At 34.8% G+C, this 14,868-nt stretch overlaps 1 protein-coding gene across 6 annotated transcripts in view; it reads left to right on the forward strand.

Annotated features, from left to right (window-relative positions):
• DIP2C (disco interacting protein 2 homolog C) overlaps positions 1 to 14,868 on the forward strand; it is a 363,587-nt gene that overhangs the window by 209,643 nt on the left and 139,076 nt on the right. For all 6 annotated transcript variants that reach the window (XM_061179712.1, XM_061179713.1, XM_061179714.1 and 3 more), the window contains one exon: positions 5,922 to 6,047. In XM_061179712.1, coding sequence (XP_061035695.1) covers positions 5,922 to 6,047 — 126 coding nt within the window. The remainder of the gene's footprint in view (positions 1 to 5,921; positions 6,048 to 14,868) is intronic.

Here is a 14,868-nt window from a genome sequence, read left to right on the forward strand (position 1 = left end):
TCATCCTGGTATTCCACCTAACATCATTATTCATCATGTTGTGTTATGGACTCTTCAGGGTGCTATTTATAGATGTTTTAAATGTTTCTTATGCTGTTATTTTGCAGTTAAAATAAGACATAGAGTTGGCTTTTGAAAAGAATTAGTTACTTCATCAGTTTATGTATTGTTCAATTTTGCTGTGCAGTAAGCTATCCAACATCTTAGTGACTTAACAGCAACAAGCACTTACTTCTGACTCATGGCCAACTGTGGGTAAACTCTTTACCTTCTGGGGCATAGGCCAGGAGTGGCTCCTAGTTTGGGCATGTGAGTGTCTTTGTGATTGAAAATATTCTTGTTTTACTATTTTCTTTCAATTTTGTGAAAAAAATTTAGCAGACTTGTGTTTGGTTTTAGCAGTTTTTTTAAATGTGGGAAAAAATCCACACTTCTTTAAAATGTACCTTTCTTATCTATTCATATTTTCTAAAATGATTGTTTTATGTTAAAAATATAACTTTTATCTGATTGCAAAAGTAATTTATGCTCAAGGCAAAAAACCTTGCATATATCTAAAATAATGTACAAAAAACAATATATTGTAATTTTGTCACCCTTACATGACTACTCAGTATTTTGGTGTAGTTCACTGAACTGGAAAGGAAGGGGTAAAACTATATTTACAGACACCATGATGGTTTATTTTGAACATTTTAAGAAATTTACAAAACTAATAGAAATAATGTGAATTTTGCAAGGGCACAAGGGAGAAATTCAGTATATAAAAACTAATTGTATTTGTATATACTAGCAACAAAAATTGTAAGTGAAATAAAAAAACAATGCTTTTTATAATAACATCAATAACATCCAGCATTTAGGAAGACTTCCTCAGTGAAAGTTACAGAACATTGTTGGTAGAAATTAAAGGAGAAAAAAAATGGAGAGATCCACCGTGTTCATGGATTGGAAGACTCAATATTAAGATAGTCTCTCTACATTGATTTATAGATTTAACATGAATCTAATCAAAATCCCAACAGAGTTTTTGTAGAAATTGACAGAGTGTTTCTAAAATTTCCATGAAAATGAGATCAAATCTGGATAGCCAAAACAAACTTGAAAAGAACGAAGTTGGAGGACTTGCACTACCTAATTTCAAAATTTATGATAAAACTACAATAATCTTCCTTATCAATATCCCAATGGCATTTTTTGCAGAAATGAAAAAATTCTAAAATTCATATGGAATCTCAAAGGACCTCAAATAAGCAAAACAATCTTGAGAAAGAACAACAAAATGGAGGCCTCACAATTCCTGATTTCAATATAAATTACAAAGGTACAGTAATCAAAACACTGTGGTACAGGCATAAAGACAGGCATGTAGAATAATAGAATAGAATAGAAAGCCCAGAAATACACTCTGTGTATATGGTCAGATGATCTTGGACAAGGCTGCTAAAGCTGCACAGTGGGGAAAAGATAGTCTCTTCAACAAACAGTGTTGGGAAAATTGGATTTTGTTTTGCAAAAGAAAGAGGTTGGACCGTTATCTTACACCATATACAAAAATTAACTCAAAATAGATTATAGACCTAAATGTAAGACCTGACACTGTAGAATTCTTAGAAGAAAACATAGGGGGAAAGCTTCATGACATTGGATTTGGCAGTGATTTCTTGAATATGACACCAAAAGCACAGGCAACAAAAGCAAAATTAGACACGTGGGACTACATCATACTTAAAACTTCTTTGCAGCAAAGAAACAATAGAGGGAAAAGGCAGCCTATGAAATTGAAGAACATATCCTCTTGTATACATCTGATCATGGGTTAATATCCAGAATATATAAATAACTCCTACAACTCAATAACAATAAATAACCCAATTTAATAATGGGCAAAAAACTTTAATAGACATTTCTCCAAGGAAGATATACAAATGGCCTATAAGTCCATTAACAGATGTTCAACATTACTAATTATCAGGAAAATGCAACTCAAAACCACAGTGAGATACCACTCACACCCATTAGGATGGCCATTATAAAAAATTTTCTTAAACAGAAAACGAATGGTGGTGAGTATGTAGAGAAATTGGAACCCTTGTGCACTGTTGGTAGGAATGTAAAATGGTGCAGCAGCTATGGAAAACAGTATGGAGCTTCCTCAAAAAATAAAAAATAGAACCACCATATGATTTATGAATTCTATTTGGATATATATCCAAAATAATTTAAAGCAGGGATTCGAACAGATATTGCTACACCAAGAGTCATAGCAGCATTATTCACAATAGCCAGGAGGTCGGAGCAACTTAAATATCCATCAGTGGATGAATGGATAAAGAAAATATGGTGTGTATATATAGTGGAATACTACTGAGCCTTAAAAGGAAAGGAAATTATGACATATTCTACAGCATATTCTTGAGGACATTTTGCTGTGAGAAATAAGCCAGTCACAAAAAGACAAATACTGTGTGATTCCACTTGTATGAGGTATCTAAAATAGTAAACTCATAGAAACAGAAAGTAGAATGGTGGTTGCTCAGGATTGGGGGCAGGGAGGTGGTGAGTTGCTGTTAGGTGGATGTAGAGTTTCAGTCATGCAGGATGGATGGGGACTTCTGGGGTCTGTTGCACAATCATGTACATGTGGTTGACAGTATTGTGCTGACCACCTGAAAATTGTTGGGAGGGTGAATCTTATATGTTGTTTTGTAAACACTCTAACTGAAAAAAATATATAACTAATCAACGTAGTATAGAACTAGCAGAAGGATAGACAAATGAATTTACTGTACCAGATGGAGAGTTCAAAATTATACCCATACACACATGTTTAGGTGATACTTGACAAAGGAGCTAGGGCAATTTAATAAGGAAAGGAAAATCTTTACAACAAATGGTACTTGAAAAATTAGATAAGCATGTGGGAAAATGTGAACACCAACCTCCACTTCCACTAGTTAGAAAAATTAACTTGAGATGGTACCTAGACCTAAAAGTAAAAGGTAAAAGTATAAAGCTTCCCAAAGAAAACAAAGGAGTGTATTTTTTGAACCTTGGGGTAGGCAAAAATTTATAGGCAGGATTCAAAAAGCACTAGCTAGAGAGGAAAAGATAGCAAAGTGAATCTCATGAAAATGAAAAATTTCTCCTCATCAAGCACACTATTAAGGGTTTGAAAGTTGAGCCATAGACTTGGGATGAGTATTTTCAAAACATATATCTTTTAAAAAAGCTTGTATCTATAATATATAAAGAACTAGTATAAATCAGTAATAAAAAGGCAGCTCAAAAACTTGGACATATACTTCACAACAGATGATATGCAGATGTCCAAGAAGTCCAGGAAAGGTGCTCAACATAAGCCATCAGGTAAATGTAAATTAAACTTCATGATTCTACTTCACTATCATGAGAACACCTACTGTAGAAAAGATTGTACCAAGTGCTGGTGGCAGGACTAGAATCTCATATATTGGTGATGTGGATGTTAAATATTATAATCACTTTGGCAGTTTCTTGAAATTTAAACAGAATCTTACATAGTGGGAAAAGTAACATCTTTACTTTGGAAGAACTTGATGGGCACCATCTTAACCAAGGACCAAAGTTAACACCATCAGTAGAGGACAGACTTCTGTGGAACCCCCACTGAAATGCATGGTCTGAATCTAATCATGAGGAAACATCAGAAAATCCAAGTTGAAGACAATCTACAAAATAACTGGCCTGTATTCTTTAAAATGGCCAGTTTCACGAGATGCAGAAGCTGGGAAACTGGTCCAGATCTAGGAGGGCAAAGAAAATCTGATAAATGCGTGCGTCCGTGGTCCTGGATTGGATCATAGACTAGGAAGACAAAATAACTGCAAAGGAAGTTACTGGGATAATTGGCACTATTTGAACATGGACTTTGAATTAGATAATAGTATATCATTGTTAAATTTCCTGATTTTGAGAATTTACATTATGTAAGAGAATATCTCTATTTTTAGGAAATACTTTGAAATATTTAGGTATAGAGGAACATGGTACCTGCAATTTATTTTCAGATGATTAGGGAAAACATACATAAAGAAAGCAATGGGGTCAAATGTAAGTGGTGAGTTTGGGTAAAAGTTATACGGGAGTTCTGTACTATTCTTTCAGATTTTCTGTAAATTTGAAATTACATCCAAAAAGTTCAAAAGGAGAAATATATAAAACAAAGTGTTTGATATGTGGAGAATTAGTGTACTCTCACCTCATTGATGAGCCCTTTAGTTTTATTCAGTAACGTGAATACAAGTCATTCAGTCATCAGTTTTTAATCTAGGAGTTTAAGAAAAAGAATGACCAGAAACTAAGTTTTTGTCTTAAAGTACTTTGAGTCTAGTTGAGGAGAAAAGAGAAGTGCATACACAATCTGAACAAAATAAAATAATAAATAAATTCATTGTGTTTGGTATGTGATATGCTCTAAAACAAGTGTTGGCAGGTATTTTCTGTAAAGGGCCAGATAGAAAATATTTTTAGCCATTATGGTCTCTGTCACAACTGCTCAGCCCTGCTTTTATAGTATGGAAGCAGCCATAGACAATACACATATAAATGAGTGTGTCTCTGTTCCAGTGAAACATTATTACAAAGAGACTGCAGGCTGCATCTGGCCCAAGGGCTGGCCTATATTTACCCCCACTCTAAAATGTTAACAGGGTGGAGTTTTCCTAGGAACAGCTAGAGAATAGGGTGGTTAGTGGTGAAGGGTGTGGGCCCAGGAGGTACTCACATCTGGGTTCAAACCCTGTCAATGCTACTCACCAGTTACATGACACTGGGAGAGCTTCATACCTTTGCTTTCTCATTTGTGAAATGGGAATAATAAGAGTGGCTTCTCCACAGAGCATGTAGAAGATTGTGGGTGTAGTAGTATCCTGACTGCAGACTTCTAACTGGTTTCCTGGCTCCTACTCTGATTCTCCTGCAGTTTCCTTCACAGCATCCAGAATGAGCCCTCCAAAACGCAATCAGATCATGTCAATCATGCTCACCCTTCTTCCCCCATGCTTCCCTGTCTAAGTTAGAATGGAAGCCAAGCTCTGTACCACTCCTGTAAAGCCCTCATCCTGGTGAGTCCCTCTGCTGTTGTTGTGTGCATTGTGCCAGCACCATCGTCATTCACAGTGCAGGGCCTTTGAGCTGGCTTTTCCCTCTGTCTTGGAGATTCTCATCTTACTATTCAGATTTCACAGTAAGAGAGCTCTTCCCTGGCTTCACAGTTAAGTAGGTACTCAATCTTTTTATCTTATTTTCATTTTTACCCCCTTTGATTGTCTGTTGTCTGTCTTTAACCCTTTAGAAAGTGAGCTGCATGAGACACAGTACCTTGTCCACCTAATTCTCCATGCCAAGCCCTGAGGACACCACCTTACAAAATAGGCAGTAAAAAATCATTTGTGGAGTTAATGTAATGGGTTAATATACACAAAATACCTAACATAGTGACTGCCCCATAACTGATGTTTGGAAAGTGTTAGCTAAAATCATTACCTTACAGCCTGTAAGGTGTGCATACTTCCCTTAAGAGAACATTGAAATGAATTAAGAAGCTTGAAAATGTGACCCGTGAAGAAATATTTGAAGATCAAGGTCCTTTCACTCTAAGAAAAGAAAAATCACAGAGATTTACATCTAGTATCTGATTATACAGATCTAGGGTAATAAAATGAACAGTTAAAAGTCTACGAATGAATTTGAATGGCTTTTTCCTGGAGCTTTCAAACTAGCAGGTTTACACTTATTTTCCTTCCTTCCCCACTCATCCATTTGTGACAGTTTCTGTAGGATGATAAACTCTTTCACAGGACCAGAAAGAAAGCAGAAAAGCTTGGGGCCTTCGGGCTGTCCCTGAACAATGGAGTGATTGAGCTCTTGCTTTGTTTCAGACGTCCATACAGAAGCTGTCCAGGCTGCGCTCGCTAAACACAAAGAAAGGAAGATGGCAGTGCCTATGCCTTCCAAACGCAGGTCCTTGGTTGTGCAGACCTCGATGGACGCCTACACACCCCCAGGTGAGCAGCAGGCCCCGTCTGCTTCATGAAGTCAGAGCCAGCAACTGCGATCTTTTTAACTTTCAAAATCATGGTGCTATAATTCAGATTTTGAGAACCAGAAGTCCAGAAATAGTAAATACGCTCTAAATAAAACTTGGAAAGAAAATTGGCATGATTATGTATATGTCTATATAAATAAGTGTTTTTAAACTTTTCATTTAGACTCATAAATATGATACAGACTTTTTTTAAAAATCCTATAAAATTTTATTTAATTCTTCACAAAGCAAGAGAAGAGTTTGTACATCCATCCTTCTAACCAAAGCTGAATTTCTCTTCTGCTTAGACTGGTGTATGCATATTCTCAAGTCTTTAAAATGTCAGTAGTTTGTAATGTTCTGTTAAGAAATTGAATGAATTGAAAAATTTAGGCAGTTACTTAAATCTGGTGTCATCAATTTTTCCTGTGAAGTACAGGTAGTATTTTGGGGTATCACAGCTGCTTGCTCTGCTGTTGTGGTGCTGAAGCAGCCATGGGCAACATGTCAGTGAAAGGCATGGCTATGTGTCAATAAAACTTTAGTCACAAAAACAGGCAGAGGGTTTGGTCCACAGGCCTGCCAACCCCTGATCTAAATGGTTGAAGGTAATATCCCATTTATATTTCTGCTTTTGTTTAATCTTGAATTTTATATAACTACCTAAGATCTCTACTTAACTCTACCCAAATAATTATAATCTGTATCTCGTGATCTTCAAAACTGAAGTGAAACATGAAGTTAAACGTCCAGGTATCTATTAGAAACATGAAAGATTGAACCTAATTTACTTGATTTTTGTGTATGTGTGTTTCTGGTTCCAACATTATTCATGTCGTTGTTGCCACTCTTTTCTGCAGATCTAAGTTACCTGGCACACCCCTTTGTTCATAAGAGAAATTTAAGGTGCAGTAAGAATAGTTGAACATACATAGCATTTTTTGGAGTCTTTTGAAGTTAGTCATGAGTGTTTGCAAACAGTGAGGGTAATAGAAGCACACACTTCAACTCACAGATGTGGTCAAGTATGTCCAATACTGCTTCAAACAACTCTTAAGTCTTCAACTTAACATGCCTTTAAAAGTGAAAGTCCTGAGCTTTGTAAGACAAAACTTAAATAATATAAAACTTAGTTGTTTTGTTTTGTCTTAACAGATAATACCACAAATGTTCTTTATCTCAAGAATATAATATTCTAATAGGAAAGGGTGTCCTTTTTGCCAGTTTCCTTCCTTTTTGTTGAGCCACAGCATGTAGTATTGGAGTATTTTTAAATCAGCATAATTAATATACTTAATCCTATTTAGTTTATGGTTATAATTTGCCAAAATTTATAAGTGGTGAAAAATTTTTGTATGTGTTTATACAACAAACAGAATGGACTTACAAGAATAACAAACCCCACTTAAAATATATTTTAGCCAACTCTTTGGAACTAGACAGTACTCAGGGAGATGGACATTTTTCTGAGCCACTTTTTATGGGAAACATTGAGTCTAAAGTACAAGGTGCAATGTGATTATTTGTTTATGTGCTTTTTCACATGTCAAATCCATCCTCATGAGTGTTGTGTCATGCGTGATGAATGACAAAACTTTCAGGAGAACGAACCTTGTACAAAGGTCTTTGCAAAATATAAAAGAATGTTATTGGAAATGAATGTCATTTTTGGTGCAACATTTGCATTTAATTGTTTGGTTAGCATTTTCATGTACACCATATAATACATTTTGTAAACTGTCATTCAGGAGTCCTAGTAACAGTATCACATGGGATAGTTTTGTACAATCATAAATACCAACACCATCATCATAAAAATTTTCATTCATAAGCTATTTTGTGCTTATCAGTAGTCTGCATATTTGTAACTGTACTTGCTTGAACAAAATCTTGGCTCAGCTTCATTTTCTCTCACTCTGTTTTCCTTGGTTGCTGATAGCATTTGTTAGAACTAATTTTGTGTCCAGTTTTCTTCAGAGAATATTCCTGAAGTTTATATTCTCTGCATGAAGTGACTGGTTGCTGACTAGTATCATAGTTTCTGGAAAAGATATGATTAGGATTGTTGCAATGCCAGTCTTCTATAGATGAAACTTTGCTTTATTTTTCACATACAAAAATATAAGAAGAATTTGTCAGTACTTTTGCTTCCAGCCATAATGAAATAACTTACCAGACTAACCCATACACCATAAACAACTATAAAACTGCACAAAACAAATGAGATGACTGCTTTTAGGCAGTGGACCTCATTCAGGGAATCAAATGAAAATATGTCAAAGAACTAAATGAAAATATTATCTTAATACTTGAGCTGATCAGAGAAAGGAAAAAAATATTTTAAAAATTAATAGAAACTCTAGAAATGAAAAATATAATACAGAAATGATATTTTACTAGATCAGCTTAGCATCAGATTGGAGAAGTAGGATAAAAGAGTCTCTGAACTTGGAGAGAGATCAAGAGAAATTAACCAAACTGAAGAATGAGGAGTCAAAAGATAAAAGAAAAATTAACAGAACCTCAAGCATCTGTGATACAATGTTAACATACTTATAATTGGAATCCAAGAAGGAAAAGAGAGTGAGAAAAGGGAAGAAAAACTACTTAAGGAAATAAGGGCCACAAACTTCTCAGATTGATATAAAACACCACCTCACAGGTTCCAGAAGTTCAGTGAATGCCACGCAGATTACGTATGAAAAGAATCATCCCTAAGTTAATAATAGTCAAAGTGCTGAAATCCAAAGATTAAGAGGAAATCTTGAAAGTCATCAAAGGAAAACAGATACATTGCATACAGATGAACAGTCATATGAATTATGAATACTTATGTGAAGATGCAGTAAGGGCCAGAAGACAATGAGAAGACATTTTTATAAAGTACCAAAAGGAAAAAACTGAAACTGTCAATTCATATTCAGTGAAAATATCCTTCATAAACGAGGGTGAAAAAAAGGCATAATGAGACACCTGAAAGCTCAGAGAATATGGTGCCAGCAGAACTGCAAACATACTAACAGATGTTGTTTAGGCTGATGGGAGATGATACCAGCTAAAAATTTACATCTATGAAAAGGAAAGAAGAACACTGGAAACAGTAAATAGCTGGGTAAACATAAAATTCTATGCTTTTTCTTGTAATTTTCTTTAAAACAACAATTGCACAAAAGACAAGGCCAGGTGAATGGAATTATACTGTTGTATGGTTATGAAGTAGGAAGCAGAAAATGGAAAGAACGAAATGAATAGTGTCAGGTGTGATGTGAGATGGGAGAGAAAGTTTGTAGTGTCAGATTTGAAGAGCAGACAGTTACAGTATTGACCCCATATGGACCCATTGAGGATTCATATTCTTAGCCCTAAAGTAACCACTAAAAAAAATGAGAAGAGGTATAGGTAAGAATTTAATAGAGGACATAAAATGAAACTCTTAAAAAATATTTGGTTAATAGAAACAAAGGTGGGAAAAATCAACAGAGATTAAAATAGGAGGAATGAATGGAAAACAAATAGCAAAATGTTAGATGTAAACTCACTCGTATCAATTAATACAATAAATGTAAATGGACCAAACGCCCACTTAAAAGATAGAGATTGTCAGACTGAATAAAACAGGAAGATACATCTATATGTTGTCTACAAGAGACACATTTGAATATAAAAACAAGGATAGTTAAAAATAAAATGATGAAAAAATATACAATGTAAACATAAAGGATAGGAAGGTGAACAAGTCTATATTAATATCAGACAAAGTAGACAGCAGGACAAAGTAGTACCAGATATAAAGAGGAACATTGCATATTGGAAAATGAGCGATTCACCAGGAAGTTATAACAATGAATATTTATTCATTTTTTTTAGGTATTTATTCATACCTAAAAACAGAGCATTATAATTTAGAAGGCAGAAACTGGCATAATGAAGGGAAAAATAGAAAAACCAAAAATAATAATTGGAGATTCTTAAAATATTCTTCTTAAATAATCGTAAGAAAGTTGTCAAAACAACACTGTCAACCAACTTTATGCAGTTGATACTTACAGAATATTATGCCCAACTATTGCGGAAAACACATTCCTTTTTAATACCATTCTTGAGGTATAATTTACATCCCATAAAATTAGCGCATTGTAAGTGTATAATTTAATGACTTGTAGTAAATATATAGATTGTGCAACTATTGGTACAGCCCAGTTTTAAAGCATTTCCATCCCCCCAAAAAGTTTCCTTGTGCCCATTTGCAGTTAATTCCCATTCTCACACCCAGGCCTAGGGAGCATTTGATCTGATTTATACACCTCTAAGAATATTCTAGACATTTTGTAAATGAATAATAAAATATATCCTTCTGTATCTTCTTTAGCATGTTTTTGGGCATCCATTTTGTAGCATCAGTAGTTCATTCATTCTTATTGCAGAATTGTATTCTATTAGATAGATATGCCACATTTTGTTTATCCAGTCACTAGTTGGTGGATATTTAGCTTGTGTCCACTTTTCAGCTATTATGAATAATGCTGCTATCAACATTTATGTGCATATATTTGTGTATATATATATAATTTCATTTATCTTGGGTAGACTCCTAGGAGTGGAATTCATGAGTCTTATGGTTAGTTTATGTTTGACTTTTAAGAAACTGTCAAATTGTTTCCATAATGGCTATACCATGTTATATTCTGACCAGCAATGTATAAAGATTCCAGTTTCTCAGCATCCTCACCAACACTTGGTATTGTCCTTATTTTTTTTTAATAGTCATTCTAGTGGATATGAAATAGTATTTCACTATGGTTTTAATTTTCATTTCCCTAATGACTAATGATGCTAAGCATCTTTTCGTGTGCTTGTTAGCCATTTGTATATATTCACTGGTGAAATGTCCAGATTTTTTGCCCATTTTTAAAATGAGTTGTCTGTCTTCTCACTGGTTAAGAGTTCTTTATATAATCTGAATACAAGTTCTTTATCAGGTATACAATTTGCAAACTGTAGTTTGTCTTTTCTTAATGTTGTCTGCGGTGGAGAGAATTATGGCCCCCTCCAAAGATATCCATGTCCTAATTTCTAGAACTTGTGAATATATTACCTTACATTGTAAAAAAAGACTTTGCAGTTATGATTAAGTTAAGCATCTTGAGATAGGGCAGTTATCCTGGATTAACCAGGTGGGCCCACTGTAATCAAAGAAGTCTCTATTCAGGCAGAGAATGATAAATACAATACTATGTAATGTCAGTCACATGTGGAATCTTAAAAAAAAAAAAACTCATAGAAAAAGATCAGATTTGTGAGGCAGGGATTGGTGGGAGAGGGAATTGGAGGAAGGTGGTCAAAAGGCAAAAACTTCTTGTTATAAGTACTAGGGATGTGATGTACAATATAACTATAGTTAACTCTGCTATATGATCTATGTGAAAGTTGTTAAGAGAGTAAAATTTAAGAGTTCTCATCACAAGGAAGAAATTTTTTTGTTTTTTCTATTTATATGAGATGATGGATGCTAACTAAACTTACTATGGTAATTATTTCCTAATATATGTAAGTCAAATGATTATGCTGTACACTTTAAACTTATACAGTGATATATATCAATTATATTTCAGTAAAACTGGAGGATAAAAGGTCCTTAGGGAAGAGTATCAAAGTAAAAAAAAAAAAAAAAAAGACAGTGAACCAGAGGTTGGAGTGATACACTTTAAAGATCGATGAAGGGGCCATGAGCTGGTGACACAGGTGGGCTCTAAGAAGGTAGAAAAGGTAAAGGAGTGGATTCTCCCTTGAAGCCTCCAGAAGGAATAAAACCCTGCCAACACTTTGATCTTAGACTTCTGACCTCCAGAACTGTTAAGATAATAAATATGTGCAGTGTTGTAAGCCAGTGAATTAGTGGTGACTTGTTATGTTACCCATAGCTTAAGAGTTTTCCATTTTGATGAAGTTCAATTCATCAGTTATTTTATGGATTGTGCTTTGGGAAGTTTTAGAAATTTTATCGTTTCAGTTCTTTCACTTAGGCCTGTGATCCATTCTGAATTAATTTTTATTTATGGCATGAGGTAAGGATCTATGTTTTTTATTTTGGTTTGGTTTTTTGATACGTGAATATTCAGTTGCCCAGCCCATTTGTTGAAAAGATGATCTTTTTCTCATTGAATTATCTTGGGACCTTTGTCAAAAATAAATTGACCATGACCATAAATGTAAGACTATATTTCTGGGTTCACTTCTGTTCCATTGAAATATATGCCTATTCTTGTGCTAATATCACTATCTTGATTACTGTAACTTCATAGTAAGTTTTAGTATCAGGTAATGAAGTCCTCCATCTTCCTCAAAATTATTTTGACTATTCTCAGGCCTTTGCATTTCCAAATAAATTTTAGAATAAGCTTTCAATTTCTTTAAAAAAATGCCTTCTGGGATTTTACTAGGTATTGTCTTAATTTTTTGTTAGATATATTGCTAAGTGTTTTATCCTTTTTGATGCTGTCATGAATGGAATTGTTTTCTTAATTTCATTCCCTTTTTGTTCAGTGCTAATATCTTATAAAGATATTTCATATCTTTTTTTGGTGGTCCTGTGAATTTAAGAAGTCAGATGTATAACTGTGCAGCTCTTTTCAGCTGCCATAGTGACAACGCATGCTAACTGATTGGATGGCTGGATTTTGACTTCTGACTGCTAGATAAACGTGTGCTTGTTCCCTGGGAGGTGGGAATAATTTGCGGTCTGTCCAGCCAGAAAAGGGTGTGGGAGAACATTGATGCATATCTGCTTTGATAAGAGATATCTTGGTTCTCTCACTCTGTGTGTGCTTGTCCCACTGCAGAAATTCATCTTGTCCCACTGTCTTTTAGTCCTCGCAGCAGAGGCAGTCCCCACTAAAGAACTTTCTTGGAAGCTCCACTCAACAAATTTTGATTAAGTCCCCCCCACCCCCCACTTCAAGGATAACTGGAAAATTAGCTGGGCACATTGATGACTTTGTCAATGTAAAGGTAGTTCTGGATGCTGAGAATATCCAGGTGCTGGCAGATTCAGTGTCTGGTGAGAGCCTTCTTCCTCATAGTCGGTCATGTTCTCACTGTGTCCTTACATGGCAGAAGGGGCTAACTCATTTATTAATTCAAGAATTTTTCCATGTGTTCCTTAGAATTTCCTGCATATAAGATCATGTCATCTGTGAATAAAGACCGTTTTACAACTTCCTTTCTAATCTGGATGCCTTTAATTTTTTCTTTTCCCTGTGGTTCACTGGCCAGAACCTGCTGGATAACGTTGAATAGAAGTGGCAAGAGGGGACATTCTTGCCTTGTTCTTATCTTAGGGGAAATGTATTCAGTCTTTTACCAGTATATACAGTGTTAGCTGTGGGTTTTCATGAATGCCTTTCATCAGGTTGAGGAAGTTTCCTTCCATTCCTGCATTGTTGAGAGGCTTTATCATGAGTGGGTGTTAGGTTTTGTGAAATACTTTTTCTGACTTTTAAGGTTAACTTACTTTTTTTTTTCTCTTTATTCTACTAATATGGTATATAACAACTCATTTTTGAATGTCAAATTAACCTTAATTCATGTTCGTATGTGTAATCCTGGTTACCACTTGGTCATTTTATATGTTGCTTGATAATGTTTGCTAATATTTTTGAGGATTTTAGTGTCTATATCATGAATGATATTGTTCTATAGTTTTCTTATGAAAAGATGGGGTGGGAAATGAAAGATTGATTTGTAAAGGGGCATGAGAAAACTTTTGGGGCGGTGGTAATTTTCTGTATGGATATACGGGTGTATACATTTCTCAGAAGTCTTAAGTCTGAGGACTTGAATAGATATTTTTCCAAAGAAGATATACAAATGGCCAATAATTACACTTAAAGATACTCAGCATCACTGATCATTAGGGAAATGCAAATCAAAATTACAAAGAGATACAACTTCACACCCATGAGGATGGTTACTATCAAAAAAAAAAAAAAAAAAAGGAACAAAATTACAAGTGTTGGTAAGGATGTGAAGAAATTGGAACCCTTATGCACTCTTGGTGGAAATGAGGTGCATAGAGGTGCAGCCTCTATGGAGAACAGAATGGCAGTTCCTCAAAAAATTAAAAATAGAATTTACTATATGCTCCAGTAATTCCACTTCAGAGTACATACCCAAAAGAATTTAAAGGAGACTCTCAAAGAGATATTTATATACCTATGTTCACAGCAGCATTATTCACAACAGCGAACACATGGAAGCAACCCAAGTGTCCACAGCAGATGAATGGATAACAACATGTGGTCTGTACATATCATGGAATGTTATTCAGCCTTAAGAAGGAAGGAAATTCTGACACATGCTGCAAAGTGGATGAACCTTGAGGACATTATGCCAAGTGAAATAAGCCAGTCACAGAAAGACAAAAGTACGATTCCACTTACATGAGGTACTTAGAGTAGTCAGAATTACACTGAGAGAAAGTAGAGTGGTGGTTGTCAGGGGATGGGGGGGAAGGGGCAATGGAGAGTTACTGTTAGATGGGGACAGAGTTTCAGTTTTACAAGATGAAATGAGTTATGTGGATGGATAGTGGTGAAATGAGTTATGGGGAGGGTTGTCCAACATTATGAATGTATTTAATATCACTGAACTGTACACTTAAAAATGGTTAAAATGGTAAAATTTATGTTATGTGTATTTTACCACAATTTCAAAAAAAATTGAAAAAATTCTTAGGTCTGAATTCCAAAAATATAAATTTTATTTTTATGTAAATTATAATTCTAAGTTATTTTAAAGGGAAG

This window comes from Eubalaena glacialis, chromosome 2 (assembly GCF_028564815.1).
Source record: "Eubalaena glacialis isolate mEubGla1 chromosome 2, mEubGla1.1.hap2.+ XY, whole genome shotgun sequence".
Classification (NCBI taxonomy): domain Eukaryota; kingdom Metazoa; phylum Chordata; class Mammalia; order Artiodactyla; family Balaenidae; genus Eubalaena; species Eubalaena glacialis.